This window comes from Furipterus horrens, unplaced genomic scaffold (genome assembly GCF_987537825.1).
Source record: "Furipterus horrens unplaced genomic scaffold, mFurHor1.1.pri manual_scaffold_3, whole genome shotgun sequence".
Classification (NCBI taxonomy): domain Eukaryota; kingdom Metazoa; phylum Chordata; class Mammalia; order Chiroptera; family Furipteridae; genus Furipterus; species Furipterus horrens.
In genome coordinates, this window is record NW_028327173.1 from 156,488,132 (window position 1) to 156,507,690 (window position 19,559).

Genomic DNA, 19,559 nt, shown 5'->3' on the forward strand with positions numbered 1-19,559 from the left:
TTCACTATATCTGAAACACATCAAATCAAATATGAAAATGCAAAGGTCAGTAGTAACTGTAATTGATTTGCTTTTAGATTATTGAAACTTTTTTCAAAATTGCAATTAAAATACAAAAAAAGGAAAAGTAGAGGAAAAGCTGTCACTATTTCAAAAATATAACAAAATCAATTTTTTCTCGTTAAAAAAAACTGGAGACTCAAATATAAAAACATAGTTTATTTTTTCAGATTTTGGTAGTTTATTTTTACAAAATAACAGACAAAATTTGGTTCTTTATATTAATACAGAATATGTAATACATATCGAAATATATAGCACTTAATTATAAACACATAGCAAAATCAGCATCACTTAAACAGCAACCATATTTTTCATGTCATTAGGAATTCTCAAGAAATAAACATAGTTTTTAGCTTGACTATGTAAACAGTCAGCTATGCTTTATGCTTTGATGCTTTATGTCAACTAGTATTTACAAAAGCAAGTCTACAAACTACCACCACTACAAGAGTGATGAGCTTCAGGATACAATTTTGTTTCATGCCATATAGCAGACTTAAAATTATGGAAAGCCAGAGAGAACTAATCACTTCAGTGCAACTGCAGTAGTGGAACTACTTAAATGTGATTTAAAGATGTACACTCAGAGTCCAAAAGAAATGCTTTTGAATCTTCAGTTGTTGGTTTCTTTATGATCCATCCATCCCTTACTACAGGTAAGATTATGCCCCTTGGTCATCTAACTCTGATAGAGTGAAGTTGCATAGGGATTGTCTTCATCTCTGGAAACAAAAAAGGAATATGGTATAAACCGGTGTTTAAAAACTGTATTCAGAAATTCCAGTCAAAATGCTGGCATAGGCAGACATGGCTTGCCTCCTAGCAAAACCAATCAAAATTACAACTAAAATATAGAACAATCAACGCTCAGAATTGTCAGAAGTTGAGTTGAATGGAAGTCTGGCAAATACAGAATTAAAGAAACTACATCCATTCAGATTGGTAGGAGGGGCAGAGATGTGGGATGAGCTGGTGCCATACCCATGCGTGGTGGATAAAAATTCGGGAGGGATATCTCAGGAGTGAGGAATCCCAGCCCCACACCAGGCCCCCAGCCCAGGGGTCCACTGCCAGGAAGATAAGTCCCCACAACTTCTGGCTACAAAAACCAGGGGGATTGAGTTGGTGAAAGAAACTGCTGAAGCCCCGAGCAGTTCTTCTTAAAGAACCCACACATGGACTCACCTACTCAGACTCACTCCCTCTGAGCTCCAGCACCAGGGTAGCAGCTTGAAAGGCACCAGTGGTATACAGGGAGAAACTGTAGTGTCTGGCATCAAGGTGAGCAGAGGCCATTGTCCCTTTTTTAAACACTCTCCCACAGAGCCAGCAAGCTGGTGCCATATCGGAGACTCCATCAACCTGGCTAACACTGTTTGACCCACCTTGAAGATCCCCAGAGACCTCGCCCCACCGAAATTTCAGGCTCACCCAAGCTGCCTTTCCATATGAATGGCTGGTCTTGGCTCACGCTTCACAACTTCTTAAGTCCTTTCAATCAAGTAACAGCTGGCCTCAGTGAGCTTCAGGCCCAGCACTAGCAGCAGCCAGCCTAGATTCACAGCTTGGCCTCACCTGGGAATCTCCAAGCCCAGGACAAGGAGCAGTCATCTCAGATTGCTTTATAGCTCAGGCAGGGTGGCCCCAGGCAAAACACAGGTAGGGGCTGAACTTGTCCTGCACCACCTAGGATATCCCAGACTGTGTACTCAGTGGGCAGTTACAGACCATGTAAAAGTACCACCACCCTGCCCCTCCACAGCTGATCCTCCACAGAGGGAAGAGGTTGGTGGTCAGAGGTCACAGCCAGTCCTTGCAGCTGACTGGCCTGGGTAAATCCCTCCCATTAACCTACCAACAGCAATCAAGGCTCAACTACAAGAAAAGAGTGTACTCAGCCCACACAAAGGGCACACCTTGAGTACCCAGCTTGGGTGATAGGGGACACTGTGCCACTGGAACCTACAGGACACCTACTACATTAAGCCACACTACCAAGACATGGTGTCAAAGCAGCTCTACCTAATACATAGAAATAAACACAGGGAGGCTGCTAAAATAAGGTGGCAAAGAAACATAGCCTCAATGAAAGAACAGATCAAAACTCCAGAAAAAGACCTAAACAAAATGGAGATAAGCAATCTGTCAGGTGCAGTTAAAAACACCAGTTATACGGGTGCTCAAGGAACTTAGTGAGAACTTCAAGAGCATAAAAAAGATCCAGTCAGAAACGAAGGATACACTAATTGAAATAAAGAACGATTTACAGGGAAACAACAGTAGAGTGGATGAAGTCAAGAATCAAATCAAGACTGAAACAGCTCTGGCTGGTGTGGAACAGCAGGTTGAGTGCCAGCCTGAGAATCACAGGGTCACAGGTTCAATTTCCAGTCAGAGCACATGCCTGGGTTGCAGGCCAGGTGCCCAGTTGGGGGCACACAAGAGGCAACCACACATTGATGTTTCTCTCCCTCTCTTTCTCCTTCCCTTCCCCTCTCTAAAAATAAATAAAATCTTTTTTTAAAAAAAGAAATCAATGATTTGGAACTTAAGAAAGCAAAAAACAACCAATCACAACAACTAGAAGAAAAAAAGAATCCAAAAAAATGAGGATAGTATAAGTAGCCTCTGGGACAACTTCAAGTAGTCGCATCATAGGAAAGGAGCAAAAAATTGGAAATCTATTTGAAAAGATAATGATAGAAAACGTCCCTAATTTGGTGAAAGGAATAGACATGCAAGCCCAGGAAGCTCATAGAGCCCCCAACAAGATGGATGTAAAGACGCCCACTCCAAAACACATTATAATTAAAGTGCCAAAGATTAAAGATAAAGAGAGAATCTTAAAAGCAGCAAGAGAAAAGTAGTTACCTACAGGAGAGCCCCCATAAAACTGTCAGCTGATTTCTAAAAAGAAACTGCAAGCTAGAAGGGATTGGTAGGAAATATTCAAAGTCACCCTGGCTGGTGTGACTCAATAGATTGAATGCCAGCCTGCAAATCAGAGCGTCACCGGTTCAGTTCCCAGTTAGGGCACATGCCTGGGTTGGCGGGCCAGGTCACCAGTTGGGGAAGTGCCAGAGGCAACCACACATTGATGTTTCTCTTCCTCTCCTTTTCCCTCCCTACACCTTCCCCTAAAAATAAATAAATAACATCTTAAAAAATATATTCAAAGTCATGCAAAGCAGAGACCTACAGCCAAGATTGCTCTAATCAGCAGACTATCTTTTAGAATCAAGGGGCAGATAAAGAGCTTCCCAGGCAAGAAAAATCTTAAGGAGTTCATCATCACCAAACCATTATTATATGAAATGTTTAATAAACTTATTTAAGAAAAAAAAGATCAAAACTAAAAACAACAAAATGCACACAAAAAATCCCTAAATCTATCAACAAATGAATCTAAAAAACAAACTAATCAAACAAGAACAGAGACAGAATCACGGATACAGAGAGTGTTTTGATAGTTGCCAGATTGGAGGGAGGTATGGGGGAATGGGTAAAAAAGTGAGAGGATTAAGAAATACAAATAGTTGCTGAACAGCCATGGGGATGTAACATACAGTATAGGAAATGGAGTAGCCAAAGACCTTGTATGCATGACCCATGGACATGAACAATGGTAGGGGGATTGCCTGAGGGAGTGGGGGGTGTCTGGTGGAGGGAGGCAAATGGGGTAAAAGCAGGACAACTGTAATAACATAATAAAATATAATTTTTAAAAAACCTGTATTCATAAAACTAACACATATGCTTTTCATACAACTTAATATCCACTTGCCAAAGAAGTGCAGGAGTATATCAACTTACTATGCATGCCTTGAAAGTTGTATGAAATGTTGATACACATTGAGGTATACCTTATTGACTCCATTTTATTGGTGTCTCAGTTATTGTAAGAAAGAATGGTACTTGCTATATATTTATATTTACTTATATTACACTTAAATTAAGTAATGAAATTTAAATTAAAAATTAATTATATTCTTGTTTCTATCTGTTTATATATATATTTTAAATATTTTACTTATTTATTTTTAGAGAGGAGGGAAGGGAAGGAGAAAGAGAGGGATAGGAACATCAATCGGTTTCCTTTCGCATACTCTCAACCAGGGACCAGGCCCGCGACCCAAGCATGTGCCCTGATTGGGAATCAAACTGACAACCGTTCAGTTCTCAGGCCAGCTCAATCCACTGAGCCATACCAGCCAGGGCTCAGATCCTTTCGAGAAAGACCGATTGATGTTCCTGTCCCTCTCTTTCTCCTTTCTTTCTCCCCTCTCTAAAAATAAATACATAAATCTTTTTTTAAAAAATGATTTGAGATGCCTACAACCAACGGGATACATATAAGATGAATAAAATAGAAATTAAAAGTCAGGACAAAAGAGAAGAATATAAATATAGTAACTTAAGAAATATTATAGTGGTTGAACTGAGCACCAAATTTAGTTGCAATCTTTCTGGTAGTCAGGGCAAAAAAGGAAACACAGTAGGTTTGTTATAGAAAGGGCGTATCCAAAAACCCCCAGAGCTTGCAGGCTAGGGGATGAGGAGAAGGAAGCAGCTTTCAGGATGCCTTCACTTGCCTGGGGCTGGTGGCTAGTGTCTTTGTTATGCAAATGAATTGAATGCTTCCAAGGCCTCAAGGAGATGGGAGGGGTCTTGGACCCTGGACGGTACTGAAAGAGCACACAGAGCCTGAGTGAGGTTCTGTGAATGGTCAGAACTGGGGACCATGCCGATTGCATCACAGGACGCAGTCAGGGATTTAAAAATAAGCGGCAGACATTTTAACCAGGCTGACCATGCGGTTTTGAGAACTGACTGACCATGCTGCTTTGAAAAGAAGGGTTCTCCATGCAGTTTGCAAGGAGGGCAAAGGTGCTCTCCATGCGGATTAGAAACGGGGAACACCATGCAGCTTTGAGACACACCTTGCGGCTTGAAGAAGGGGGAATACCTTTATGGTTTTGGAAAGGAAAGGCTGGGAATTCTCGTGGTTCTGGATTAAAAGCTGGCGAGCACCACAACGCAGAAAGGCCTTCCCAATCAGAATTGAATGATTGGCAGCTACCAGTAAAGCTGAACTGTGTCTAGGAAGTAGGGAAATGGTTTCTCTAACTTAGTTCTAAAACTAGCCTGGTTTGGTAGGGGGAGGCAAGGATATGTGTTTGTGGGTGCTTTAAGGAACATAAGACTTAACAGCAGAAATCCGCAAATATAAATCTATATAACTATTAAATATTTTTTTTTCTTTTCACTAAACTCTGGTATTAAGAGTTATAATTCTGGCGGCGGGCAATCAGGCCCCTAACTAAACAGCCTGTGGGTTCTGTTTCAATTGGAGCAGCCCAGGGGTTCTGTAACAGGTTGAGCCACTTTTGAAATCATAAAGGAAGGAAACCAATATTATAGGAGATAGAAAGGTTTGCCCTAGTACCAAATTAAAGAACAAAGGAAAAAACTCACATGAGATCTGATGTAAACAACATCTGGGAACAAACAGTGCACGATATCTTTGATGAATTTCGTAAGGATTGGTATTTTACAAAGTATTCTCTAGGGCACTGCTTCCTTTGAAGATGTCAACTAAATGACTGCTTGGCTGCTATCCAGAATTACTAGCTGGACAAGTTATGCATTAAAGCAAAGAAGCAAACTTTATAGTAAATCACAGTGACAAAGCATTGCAACAGATAGTCTTATTGCAGAATACAGTCATTTTGCTTAGATTTCATATATTAAAAATGCTTTTCTGGAATTAAAATATAGTTTTTTAAGCAAAAAAAAAGAAAAGAAAATTTAACCTAGGAAAAACATCTTAAGAATAATGTATCCAGCCTCTGACACTTTACCAGAGTATTTTTACCTGCTTTCTTCTTTTAGTTTCTTGGCTGCCTGTGTTGATAGCTTAATCTGCAAGTCTAGTCTCTGCAGGAAATCTCTGGCTGACACCTCCTCAGGAGGCACAGGCTGAACATCAGATGCTTGAGGACTGGAGGGCGACACGTCTTCCGCAGCCCCAGCCACTGCCAGCCCTTCTTCCCGAGAAGATCGGTCATCAACAGTTTCATTTTCAGGAGAATCAATTGAGTTGAGTCCATTAAACAGCAAAGGCTTCTCTGAAATGACTGGGATGTTCAAAGTTTTCTTCAGAAATATACAGTCATTGGTAAAGAGTTTATTTGCCCTTTTAATCTGCTCCATCTAAAATATTAAAAAGGCAACACAGAGTTACAAATAAATAAATCTTAAAGTAGGGCTTATTACACAACACAGAAGTAAAAATATGTGCAATAAATGTGTGCAATATATGCAAAATGTATGCTGTGCGGTCTCTGAGTCTGAGATTCTTAATTCAGGTTTTATCTCCACAGATACCCCCAGTTATTTCAAAAAATTCTGTCTCCCAATTTTAAAAAAGGGAAGACTAATTTCCCCTATAATAATTGCCCTGCAAGACAGCTTTTACCAAAGAGCCTTAAATCTCTGAAGTTAAAAAATATAGAATTTTTAGCATTTGTTTAATAAATTCCATTCTTATTTTTAAATTTCTGCTATCTGACTTTTTAAAATTTGCTAGTGCTGTTATTTTACTTATGGAGTGTTTCCTGTGTTTCTCAAATATTTGGCAACCTCAATGGATGCAGGAGGTGGTACAGAGAGAAGTACGACGAGAATTTGGAAGAATGGTGTAGGCTGGGGCTGCAGCCATTAAGAAAGGCCTCACAGAGAAGGTGGGGTCCTGATTTTGATTCTTTTAACTTTAAACGAACCTTGAAGAATGGGTAGAAGTGGGACTTTTAAGGAAAGGAGGTGGGAACATTTTACATACAGTATCTCATTTTTCTCTACCTTATGCAGTAGGTATTTGAAGATCCACTACAAATAAAAGAAACCAAACTCAGAGAGAGTATGTCCCATGGAGTCATAATATAATACACATTTCTATAAACTCAGACTCCTTCATGGCCTTTGGACAACTCCTCCAAACACAGAAATGGGGATGGGAGTTGGGGATAAAAGAGGAAATGGAATTTACATACATTATTTAACCTCATTTAGCCTTCCTAACAGGTCTGCAATCTAGATATTAGCACCTTCTTTTCACAAATGAAAGGGAGAGTCAAGAGAGTTAAGTGGCATGCCTAAGTCCACAATGCTGGTAAGTACACACGGGACTCAGACTATGCTGGTACTGAGTATGCGGAGAAGCGCCTACCCTTGTTTTTTGTTTGTTTTTTTTTAACTATTTTTATTGTTGACAGTATTATAGATATCCCCATTTCTGCGCCACCACCCCTCACTTTGCTCACCTCCACACAGCCCTGCCCCCTTCCCTCTGGCTGTCACCACCCTGTTGTCTGTGTCTATGGGTCATGCATACTTATTCTTTGGTTCATCCCTTAGTCTTCCTTCATCCAGCACCACCCTGCCCCCACCCCGACAGCTATCAGTCTGTTCCCTGTGTCCATGCTGTTTCTATTTTGTTCATCAGTTTATTTTGTTCATTAGATTCCATATATGAGAGATTATGTGGTATTTGTCTTTCTCTGACTGTCTTACGTCCATCACACTGTATGATAAGGTATCTGCAGACTTCTCCACCCAGCTAGCCTGGGACTTGCACTGTGCTAGGCTCTTTACATTCATTGTGTCATCTAATTTTCACCACCACTTTTTCTTATAAGGTGTGTAACTGAAACAGTTTGGGAATCTGACAGACTTGGTTTCAAATCTCAGCGCTGTGGGGGCATGAGCTTGTTAGTTTTCTGATTGAGCCTGTTTCTTCAACTGTAAAACAGGTATCTACTATTCACAGGGTTGTCAGAAGGATTAAATGAGAGTTTGTATATATACTTGCAGAGAGGAGATAGACAGATGATGTCAGATGGTAGGTAGGTAGGTAGGCAGGTAGATAGACAGATGATAGATAGATAGATAAGATACAGAAGAGAGATAGAGGCTATTTATCAGAGTGCCTGGCAGTAGATAGTACTCCTCTCCATTTCCAATGAAGACATAAAGGCACACAAGAGATGACTGACTGAATGAACCAAGTGCATAAGGTTCTTTAAATGCATGAGCCAGAATTTCCATCTAACTCTAAGCTCCATATAACACAGGATGAAAGTTCATGAGTAATGGGAACAAATTACAGAGACACTTGAATGCCAAACTGATTGAGTGAAAAAATTAGATTTTGACTTCGAAGAGCCAGAAAAAAACATTAGTTAAATAAATGCATTCTGTTCCTCCTACTTTCTTATTATAAGCTGAATCCATACAAATAGTACATTCAAAGCCTTTTTTTTCTTTTAAAGACATTACATTAAAGTATATTTCTTATAGGGTGGGTGGTCTCTTGTGTTCTAGTTCTTAGTTAAAGGAGAGAAGGCAAAGATGAGAAAGAGAGAAAGTGAATAGGCCGGTGAATTTTAGAGATAAAATTAAAATCTAAATATCCTAAGTATCTCTGGTCTAGTTTAGGCTTACAGTTGAAAGAGTTGAGCAACTTGAATGCATTATCCATAGCAGGTTCAGGTGTAGTCTAATTTGCCTTTAGTATCCTTTGTATTTACTACTTAGCATCTACCTCTCCATCTCTCTCAGCACATAGGCTTCCAATGACACTGAGCTCTCCCCTGGCTCCAGGGTGAGCCTGTGACTCATTCCTGCCCTTTGGTGTGTCAAAGTGCTCTGGCTTTCATGATAGGCACAGTGCCATCTCAGAACAATTCAGAGATGCTGGGTCTGGGAGTGTAAAGCTCCTTTTTTTTTTCTGCTGGAAGGAAATGGGCCTGGAGCTGCTAGCAACCATCCTTCCCATCTCCTGGAGCCTGACAAGGAGGCCATCTTGGAGCAGAGCAATCAGACCTGCATCAAAGCCTGAAGCTAGGATACCCTGGGACCCTTCATTTCCATTAGCCAATAATTCCCATTTTGTTTGTTTTTTGCTTAGGCCAATTTGAATTAGGTTTTCTGCCACTGGTGAATGGAAGATCCCTCATTGATACAGTGCCCTCTGAAATGCGTATTGGTAGGGACCTACAATGGGCAATCGTCATTATTTTCTGGGAATAATAATGGAGGACAGAAACTGCCAGAAACACCAAGATCTGACTGCTGAGGCAAGGCTGGGGATCTGTAAACTGAATTCTTTCAGGGCAAGAACTCTTACTTGGATAGCCCACAATCTCACAAAGATCTTATTCACAATAAGTGCTTCGGATGATTGAATGGGTGGGTAGATGGATGGATGGACACAGGTCAGAGGGACGGACATAGAAGACAAACCCAGAGAAGTAACCAGAAATGGGGAGTAAGTTATCTATTGTGTTGGTTATTCTCTAAACCCACCCTGACCTCCCAATCCATCTCCCACTCTTCTTGAGCCTGTTCCAAACCCCAGGAGGCTCACGTCTTAACTGCACTACCCAAGCCCTCTTGTCCTTGGAATTCCAGCTGGTGTGCCAAAGGGAGGCACCAGGAGAACAACCACACGCTGACTCTGGCGGCTGCATCCCTCTGTGACAGGGCTCCTGCCAGGCAGCCCTTATCTGCTGTACTGCTCCCTCTCCGGGCCTTAAGGCCTAGGGGTAATATCACCTCGCTGTTGTCACTCTCGGGTGCTTCACCTTCCCTTGTCTGATCCCTTAATTCTGCTCATTCTTCTGTGAATGTCCTTTTATTAAACTCTCTTTGGCCACACCTTCTGAGCCCCCTATCTGTATCTTACCAGGATCCTGACCGATACATCTGTCATTCACAGCCAGGCAGGGGCCAATGACAGGGAGCATGAGAGGTGATGCAGTCAAAGGCTGGGTGTAGTCAGGGAGTCCACAGGGACTGCAGGGCAGGGTTCCCTGGCTCTTGTCATGCTGTTGTACAGTTGAGTCACCAATGGAATTACCTCTTTAGCCCATGAGCTTCCTTACATTGGGGTTGGAACTAGCGCCATCTCAGTATTGTCAGCAAGCACTTAAGGTGCATGTTGACCTTTTTAACTAGACTCTAAGGTGACACATGGGAGCCAACATCAAGGACATCAGAGATATCCAGACATAGTTAGCATCAAGGTGGAAACCAATCTAAGGATGGGCAGATTCGAGGAGAAAGGTGAAAGTGGTAAATGAATCTAATAAAAGGTAGTAATAGGAATGTGGCTTCGGGGCCACATTATCTGGGTTTAAATTCTGGCTTTGCCCCTTTCTAACCAGTCTCTATGGCCATTTTTCTTTCTGTAAAGTAGGGATAGTAATAGTACCTTACACACAATATGATCATTATGAGGATTAAATAATTTGATTCATGAATAGCACTCAGAACAATGCATGCATAGCGCACAGGAAGCACTCGAAACTCTTAGGCACTATTATCTTTAAATGTGGTTAAAAGTGAGAAAAACAGGTAGAAGCAGATCCTAACATATGTTCAGCAAATGAGAAGGAAGAAGGTAATAAGAACATCTCCCAATAAAAGATATTTCTCCCATGAAATAAGAAAATTTTTTTAAAAATTTTCAGGTAAACAAGCCCAGATGAGCAACACTGCATGTTGTCACTTCCCTGAGGTGTGTACTTTGTTTGTTTTCAAAGGCAATTAATATCATCTTAACTTGTTCTCCTTTACAAACAATGGCTTGAACCAACTGCATTGGCTCCAAACTCTGTTACCTAAAGTACAGTTAAGGAATGAAACCAGCCGTGCAAAAATGCCAGGGAAAAAAAAGCATTCCAGCCAGAAAGGGGAGCTGCAAACGCCCCAGAGCAGGAAAAAACGATGTGGCTGGAGCACAAGGGGGAAAGAGCACGCTCCAGTCCATGTGCGACCTTGGATGCCAAGGTAAGGAATTTGGATTTTATTTATTTTAAGTGATAGGAAGTCATCAGACAGTGATGGATGGGGGTGACATGATCTGATTAGAGTTAAAGATCACTTCAGCAGCTTGATGGAAAATGGATTAGCATCAGTGGAAACAAAAAAGCCCAGTTATGGAGGAATCCGAAGTAGCACACACAAGAGGCTATAATTCCAAACAGTGAACTGATGTTTTAGGAATGTTTTATACTTCTATCTGAGCTTAGACAGGCTTAATGTTCTGGGAGTTTCACCTCACATAAAACAAAGAAAAGTCATGGCCCAATCTATGGAAGGCCTGAAAAACTCTACAGCTGCCTCACTTGCCCTCTGTTCAACATTTTCTAATACCCAATTGATGCTGAGAATAGAAAGTGTGACCTTTTCAAGGTGACGCAGAACTACCTTCTGTTTCTTGGGGACAGATGAGTAGGGGAGAGGCACAGCAATCAAATGCCTTCATTTCAAAACTTTTCTAACCAAGATTGAATAGCGTGACTCAACAGTTTACTGTTAAATGGGGACAGAAAGAGTGGTGAGCGCACGATGCAGGATGCAGATGATGCTTTATTAAGTTGTACACTTGAAATCTGTATATTTTTATTAACCAATATCACCCTAGTAAATTTAATTTTAAAAATAAAATAAAACTTAAGTTTACTGTCTGCTCACTAAGCAATAGATTACAGAACAATTAAGAGCTAACAGGATGGCCATGATGAAATTAGGTAGAACAAGTTCTATCAACAACTTTAAAATAATTTATTTAAAATGACTTCCCTGGAGCCTTGGCTCAGTTGCAGCACCATCCACAAACTGAAGGGTTGCAGGTTCAATTCCTGGTCAGGGCACATGCTTGGGTTGTGGGTTCGGTCCCTGGTCAGGGTGCATGGGAGAGGCAACCAATTGATTGTTTCTGTCTCGCATCAATGTTTTTCTCCCTCTCTCTCTCCCTGCCTTCCTCTCTCTCTAAAATCAATAAGTACATCCTCAGGTGAGGATAAAAAAATAAAATGACTGCCTTGTAAATGCTTCTTTAAAGGTGAATTTACTATGGAGGAAATCGCAAAACTCCACCCACAAAAGGTAGCTCGACAGCAGCTGCTGAGCATGGCCAAGAACTTTCCCCGAAGACAACTTTGATCGGCATCATCAGGCCACCTGCCTAACGGTTAATGAGACATTCAAAATTTTCTCTTCTTACTCTTGTAAACAATAACATAAATGGAGCCACTTTAAAATGTAGCTGCGGCTGCCATACCAGAAGAATTGCCTTGCATGTCTTATGACTCAAACCTTGTAATGTTCAAAACAGGGCAGAGTAACCCTTGGACTAAGCCTAAAGCAATATTGTTTCCCAAAACACTGTTTGCAAAGATAACAAGAAGTAGTTATGACTACTGGGTGTATGACTGCTGGACTAAAAATTTAAAACAATGTTCAGAACTAACATCACTATGCTATAGTATCTGCACCAATAGAAATGCTTGCTTCCTCCTACTGATGTAATTGTTCCCCTTCCTTTTCTCATAAATACCATTGCCTTTGTCTCCTAATCAGAACATTATTTGGGCTTCTTTTTGAATTATTTGTTTCCCAAATAGTTATTCTTATTGATCTCAATAAATGTAGGTTGTCTCTCTTGAAAGGCTTTTAGTTTTAGGTTAACACTCTTCACTCAAAAAAGACACACCCTTCCAAAGACATTTCAGGACAAATAATAACATTTACATAGCACCGTGTGGCTTGTGGAAAAGTTTCTCCTATACACAACTCTCATTTGATTATCATTTTACAGAAAAGAAAACAGACTTAAATATTATAGAATTCTCTGGTAAGTGCTGAATTCACCACCCCACTGTGTCCTGTTAAGTTCTAGATTTTGGTGGCAACCAGACTCCTCCATAGCCATGTGCTAAGGGGAAAAGGAATTTATTTCTTCTCCAAGCTATCTCAGAAGAATATATGACATTCCATATATATGAAATGTTCAGAAAAGGCAAATCTATAGGTTGGAAAGTAGATTCGTGGCTGCCTAGCCACGAAGGGAACAGGGAGTAAGAGCAATGGGCACCGGGATCTTTTCTGAGTGATGAAACTGTTCTAAAATCGGATCCTGGTGATGGTTGCACAACGCTGTAAATTTACTAAAAGTCCTTGAATTGTACACTTAAGATAGGTGAATTCTGTGCTATGTAAATTAGTCCTCAATAAAGCTATATTTTTAAAAGAATACATGAGAATCTAATAAAATGCCAAAGTACTGAAGGCGATTTTACCCTACCTCTCACTACAAGTGGCACTATTTATTTATGGTTCTCGTCCCTTTGATCAGCAAGGGCCAACAATTTCCGACAGCCCCAGGAGCTCAAGTTATAAACATGAAAGATTTACATACACTTACATTTCTAACTCCCAGCACTTGATTCCCATAAAGTGACCATCATTTCACCTTTTCTCAGCAAAGGGACTAATGTTAGGGGAAGTGTTAAGAAATGCCTGGGCTTAGCAACTCATTGGAAGAGAAAGAGAAGACCCTGGTAATAAAACGAAACAGGAAGTGACTATGGGCACCGGAGGAAATGTGGCCTCCAGGGAGGGGAGAGGACAGGCAAGTTGCCAGATGAAAAAAAAGAATTATGCAAATAATAGGTCCCTTCCCTGCCTCCTACCCACTTTCAGTTTCTATACTCTTCTCTAAACATTTTTCCAGGGTTTCCAAACAAAGAGTTCACAGTGGCTGCCTGAAGCTGGTTACTTCCCTCCAGAGGCTTCTATCCAACGAAGAAGAGCAGGATCACTGCAAAAGCCATAGCTAAATCTAGTGTACTAGGTTAGGCAAGGAGCCTTAATGTCTCCGTGGAGATAAGCGCAGCCAGGGAAATTCCAGCGCAAGCAAGTTCATGTCTGAGATTTGAACTTTACTTAGCAGTTTCTCAACTCAGCCCAAAGAGTTTCCGTTTCCCAGACACATTTTCGCAAATGCCTCTCCCTCTGGTAAAGCTGTTCAAATCTAAATCTATATTTAATTCAATATAAAGACCCAATGCTGGGGGCAGGGGAGGAAAGATGCACCAAGTACCAGCTGCAGCACTAGTCTTTGTCCTGCAGATTAGAGAGCTAGCCTCAAAGCAAACTTTGCAATTCAAGTCAAGCAGAATGCACCCTGCCCCCATTCAGCCTGTGCCCTGGGCCCCACCTTTAAGGGCCTGCTCAACTCCAGGGCCTAGTGACTTCATACCAATCAGGCTTGCCTGTGAATTAAATCCACACACATGTGGAAGGCCCACCATATGCCAGACTCACGCTAGACACAGAATATACAGAGATAAATCACACAAGCAACCTGGCTTCTCAAGCAGCTATAGGCTGGTATAAAGCAGTAGCTGATAAACTCACTATAAATAAAAGGAGGACAGCATGTATTATCTTGTAGCCCCAGCATCTAGCACAGGGCCTCACACAAACCAGTCTCAACAAAAGTAAGTTAAAAAATAACGGGTATCAGTTATTAATAACTATAAATGACTTTAGAAGGGATGGTGGAAAGAGTCATTAAGATATTTTCTAAGTCACTGGCAGAAGAACTGGGGTCCCTCAGCTGTCAGACCTGGCCAGGTCCACAATTTCTTTCCGATGGAGAAGTTTCCTGGATCCCTTGGCCCATCTCTAGGGCAGAGATACTCACACCAAACAGTAAGCAAATAAGCAGAAAATGTATAGCATAGCAACAAATGACCCATCCAACCCTTTTCACCACTTCCTTCTCTACTGCTTTGGTTCAACCTACTATCCTCTCACCCACATTACTGCAAAGCCTCCATCCCATCTGCCTTGGCACCCATCCCCACCTCCACTACTCTCACCCCACCCCCCACACCACACCAGCCTATTCTCAAAGCAGCAGCCAGAGTGATGCTTTCATTTTTTTAATTGAGTTTAGAGAAACACTGATTTGTAGTTCCACTTATTTATGCATTCACTGGATGATTCTTGTTTGAGGATCAAACCCGCATCCTTAGTGTATTGGGACAATGCTCTAACCAACTGAGCTACCTGGCCAGGGCCAGAGTGCTCCTTTTAATGTGTAACTTAGATTACATCACTCTTCTGCTCAAACTCCTCCAATGCTTCCCAACTCATTCAGAGAAAAAGCCAAAGTTCTTACAATGACCTTTAAGGCTCTAAGCTATCTGGTCCAAATACACACTGCTGCATTCTAAGCAGCAGCCATACTATAACTGGAACTTGTCAATCATGTTCCCACCCCAGGGCCTTTGCACCTCTTGCTGTTCCTTCGGCGTGAATATTCTTTACAGATATCTGCATGGCTCCTTCCTTCAACTCCTTCTCAGTGAGGTCTTCCATGGCCACACTATTTTAAATTGCAGCCACCTCCACCAGCCCTCCCTGTCTCCTTTTCCTTCTTAATTTTTTCATTTTGTTTATCATATAACATTATATTGTTTACTTACTGTCTCCACTGACTAAAATATAAGCTCCATGAGGGCATGGATTTTTATTTATTTACTAATGTATCAACAGAAAGATAGAAGCTGGAAAAACAGAAAAGAAAATTTAGATGAATGATAAATACTGTTGGGGAAACAAGGCAGGGAAGGGGAGGAGGGTTGCAATTTGATACAGAGAAGTCAGGAAGGTCTCATGGCGGAGACATTTGAGCAAAGACCCAAAGGCAGTGAGGAAGCCAGCTGCACAGCCAAGATCAGCTACATGATTTGTAGGGTCCAGTGAAAAGAGAAAATGTGGGGTCCTTGTTCACAAACTACTAAAATTTTCCAGGTGGCAACAGCAGAGCATTAAACCAAGTGCAGGGCTCTTGTAAACAGGGCGCTGTGCAACTGCACAGATCACACACCCATGAACGTGGCCTTGCATGCAGCTCTCAGGAAAAGTGTGTCCCAGACAGATGGAAGAGCAAGTGCAAAGCTGCCCGAGAAGGGACAGTGCTTTGGGAATAAGCGAAGAGACTGCATAAAAACATGAAGATTCCTGAGTCCCTTTTCTGAATATTCTGATCCAGTAGGTTCAAGGTCAGCTAGAATCCTTTCTTTTTAGTCTGTCCCAGGGCATTCTCTGATCCAGGGAAGTTTGAGGAACACGTTTATTTCCACATCTTGGGATGCACATTGCTGCTAGCCATTGAGTTCCACTTCAGATAAGCAGTTTCCACGTTGTTCCCCTAGCAACCAGGTCTCCATCTTTCCTTCTTGTCAGAGTCTTTGTTCTGGGAACCTCTTTATACCTAAAATACTACTGGCTCTCATCAGTGTCCCCCACTGAGACTGAGGTCCTATTTGGACTCCCAGCTCAGTGGCTGGGGAGCTGTCATCCACAGACAGGCTTCCCTGAGAGTTCCTGCTCTGCCTAGTGAGATTGTACAGATGAACTCTGCTCTTGCCAGACATGGTGTACTCGAGTTCAATGTTTGCCTGGATTCACTCTTAATTTCCCGGTGCACTACCTAAGGTCTCTAAATCTCCAACATCTCGTCACCTACTCCTTTAAACAACAGTTTAAATATATTGATGATCTTGGCAATTAATATTAGAAACTTATTCAGATTCCTTCTGCTCAGTCAGGGAAAGAGGAAAACCTCTCTGCCTTTTTAGCTTCTACCTAAACTTTCAATTTACAATGAGTAAATCTGCAGATATTAATTAAAGCAAGAACATCACTGTTACAGTATTATAACTTCCATTAGTTCTGCAAAATCAGTGGAAAAGTCTCTAAAAATTTCATCAATTTTATAGTTCAGGGCCCAAAGTAAATGATATATATGTAATAAACCAACAGTTCTCAACCAAGAGTGAGTTTCTTTCCAGGGAACAACTGGCAATGTCTGACTTGGGTGGGGGTACTATTGGCATCTATATGGAGATGTCAGATGTCCTGTCCTACAATGCACAGGACAACAAAGGATCATCCAGTCCCTAACATTAATAGTGCTGCAGTTGAGAAACCCTGTAACAGACTATTTGTGACTATAAATTCTAGTTCGTTATATTTGAGCTTAACATCTTAAAATCAAGTCTTTATAAAAACTAATGAAGAATGTGGTTTACACTTTAACAGAAAGGGGTCATAAGGTTATGAGTAATAGGATCTGTATTAGTGAAAAACAATAGTTAGATCTAAGGAGACCTGCAGTGAGCAGATGTTTAGAAGCTCTAAGCAAATCAGGTGAAACCACAGAGGGCAGTGGGTTGCAGAGAGACTGATATGAGTAGTGACCAGGGAACTACCACTTCTCTGAATATCATGAACTCCCAGGTGCAGTCATGCTGGCCTAGTAGGTAAGACCCATATAGACCAGACAGAAAAGACTTTCTTCAGTAACCAAGATGTTAAGAGAGCTCTTAATAACACTAGGATAAAAATATGGGTGGAAATCAGAAGTAATATCTAGAGAGAAGCAAATGTTTAATCACTGTGTGGATTCAAGCTGGTCTCAGTGAATAAGTATACTTGAAAATATCTTTACTTCTCATCTACCTTCTCATCTGTAAAAAGATTAATTACACCTATCTCAAAGCTTATGAGGAAAATCAAATTGAATTAGAACAAGATGGAACAGGACAAATGTAATGCCTGGCACATAGCAGGCATTCAGCAGAAGATAGCTACTGCTATTTGCCAACTCTTCTTTCCTCTGGCTTTGACCCAAACCAGGCCCTATTAATGCACATAAGAACTGTAGTTCTAAGCTCACACTGAGAAACTCCCAGGAAGGCAGAATGGGATGATCCATGGTACGATAATGTTAGCACATGCCTTCACAGCAAGATCCTTGCTCTCAAAATGTTTAAATGATAGAAGGATCTGTTAGGTAAACATATACCAGCTTGAATATGCAAAATAGCTTCCTAGTCTCTGTCCTTTGGTCAAGGGCCAGAGAGAGTCTCACTTTAAGAGATATAGAAAAGATCACCTTTCTTCCCATCATTATCTACGGTGCATCAGGAAAGAACATTGAAAACTGATACATAACTCAAATGCAAAAAGGCCATCACATAGCTCAGAGTTAATTACAAGTAATTTTAACGAAACAATATGTTCCCTCAGGTTTCCATGTTCTTCCCAGAGGGGTAATGCAATATGCCCAAGACAGACACACTTATAAATTTATAATAAACACAGCTCTCCAGCTCACCCAGACCACAGTTCTTGGCCGCTGCTTGGCGACAGGTGTCACATTCGCAGTTGCCAGTGAGCCGAGGGGTGTAATTTCACTTCTAAATAAAGAAGCATAATCGATAGAACCAGAGCATCCTGCGGGAACAACTACCATTCCTGACTCGTCACTGTGCTTGTTTACACAGAAAACAAAACTCTCTGCTCAAGTGCACACGTTAGTTCGGCTTTGAGTAAATATATACGTGTATGAACGGGTCTGAAAATCGGGTGAGCTCGGCTGCCGATGATGCCAAAGCCCTGGTCCTCTTTGGCTTTCCTCACGCGACAGATCGGTCGGAGTCTGGGCAGAGCACCTGGAACTCGATGCACCTACCTGGGGAGGGAGCCTTGGCGGCCCGCCCCTCTGGCTATAGGACCAGCTTTGGCGACCATAGCTGTCGCTGGCACCGCGCACGGAGCCAGCGCTTAGGGCCCAGCCACCCCGAAACAGATGGCTGCCTCCTCGACCCCCACTCCTTGCGTGCCCCGCCCCGAGAAGTTCTTGCCCCTCCTCCCTCCGACCCCCCCTCCCCAACCCACCACCACCACTGCAGCCAGTACGGGCCGCAGCGGCCAGCCCTGCTCACCGTGACCCCGTACTTGAGCGCGATGCCCTGCAGCGTGTCGCTCGCGCGGACCCGGTGCTCCACATGTCGCTCAAAGACGCCGGCGTTCACACTGGCGGTGCTGCCGTACGAGCGGGTCTTGGTGCGGGCCAGGCTCAGCGACAGCTCGGCCTCCTCCGGCTCGGAGCTCGAGCGCGAGCGTGGCGGCGGCGAGGGGGCTGAGGGCCGGGACGCGCGGAGGCCGCCTTCCCGCAGGCTCAGCGCCGGCGAGGATTCCGCCATGGGTCCTGCGGAGGCCGCCAGGTCGGAAAGCGGGCCAAGAGGGCGGTGCCTCCGCCTCTGCCGCCGCCCCTGCTTCCTCCTCACTGAGGCTGCGGATGGCTCTGCCGCGGGGGCGGCGGGCTGGAGGCGGCGGCGGGAAGCTGCAGGCCTGGCATGGCGGGTACCCCCCTTTCCTGCGTCCCGCCTTCCCCGGGCACACCTGCAAGGGGAAGGGCGAAACCAGCTTCCGCAGCGCCCAGCCGACTGCTGCACTGCACCCTGCCCACCCGGACCGGGAGGTCCTGCTCTGCAAAGAAACGGAGCTAAGAGCTGCCCATCCTTAGGTGTCCTCGGTCCCCGGTAGAACGCTGCGCCAGGCCGACACAGCCTATGTGGAGCCCTGCCCTGACCACAGCAAAACTCCAAAGCTTTGCTCTGGCCCCGTTTTTGATTCCCCAGTGGGCACCAGCCTTCTCAGACCTCAAAGCTCCCTCCATGCTAAGGATACTTCGCCCTCCCCACTTGATTACCTGGGTGCCTCTTAAGTCTACGTCGCAGAAAACATTAACTCTACGAAACACACACAGTCTTTCCAGGCCCATCTCA

General features: G+C 42.8%; 1 protein-coding gene across 2 annotated transcripts; it reads right to left on the minus strand.

Moving 5' to 3' along the window:
- Positions 1-227: 227 nt before the first annotated feature.
- On the minus strand, positions 228-19,345 carry LYSMD2 (LysM domain containing 2). 2 transcript variants are annotated; one of them, XM_090271997.1, is made up of 3 exons: positions 18,714-19,345; positions 5,939-6,276; positions 228-785 (listed from the first exon to the last, which is right to left on the minus strand). In XM_090271997.1, exons 1-3 carry the CDS (start codon positions 18,972-18,974, stop codon positions 743-745), a joined length of 642 nt encoding a protein of 213 aa, XP_090128123.1. In that variant the 5' UTR covers positions 18,975-19,345; the 3' UTR covers positions 228-742. The 2 variants fall into 2 exon arrangements, with proteins under 2 accessions (XP_090128123.1, XP_090128124.1); XM_090271998.1 differs by lacking the exon at positions 18,714-19,345 and adding an exon at positions 13,334-13,473 and having other exon boundaries at positions 229-785.
- Between the last annotated feature and the right edge of the window lie 214 nt (positions 19,346-19,559).

Bases quoted from the DNA above. Each gene is read 5' to 3' on its own strand.
- LYSMD2 (XM_090271997.1), bottom strand. From the start codon at position 18,974: ATGGCGGAATCCTCGCCGGCGCTGAGCCTGCGGGAAGGCGGCCTCCGC. The intron at 6,277-18,713 runs GTGAGCAGGGCT...TTAATATTTTAG, and splicing joins CGCTCAAGTACGGGGTCACG to ATGGAGCAGATTAAAAGGGC. The intron at 786-5,938 runs GTAAAAATACTC...TTTTGTTTCCAG, and splicing joins AAACTAAAAGAAGAAAGCAG to AGATGAAGACAATCCCTATG.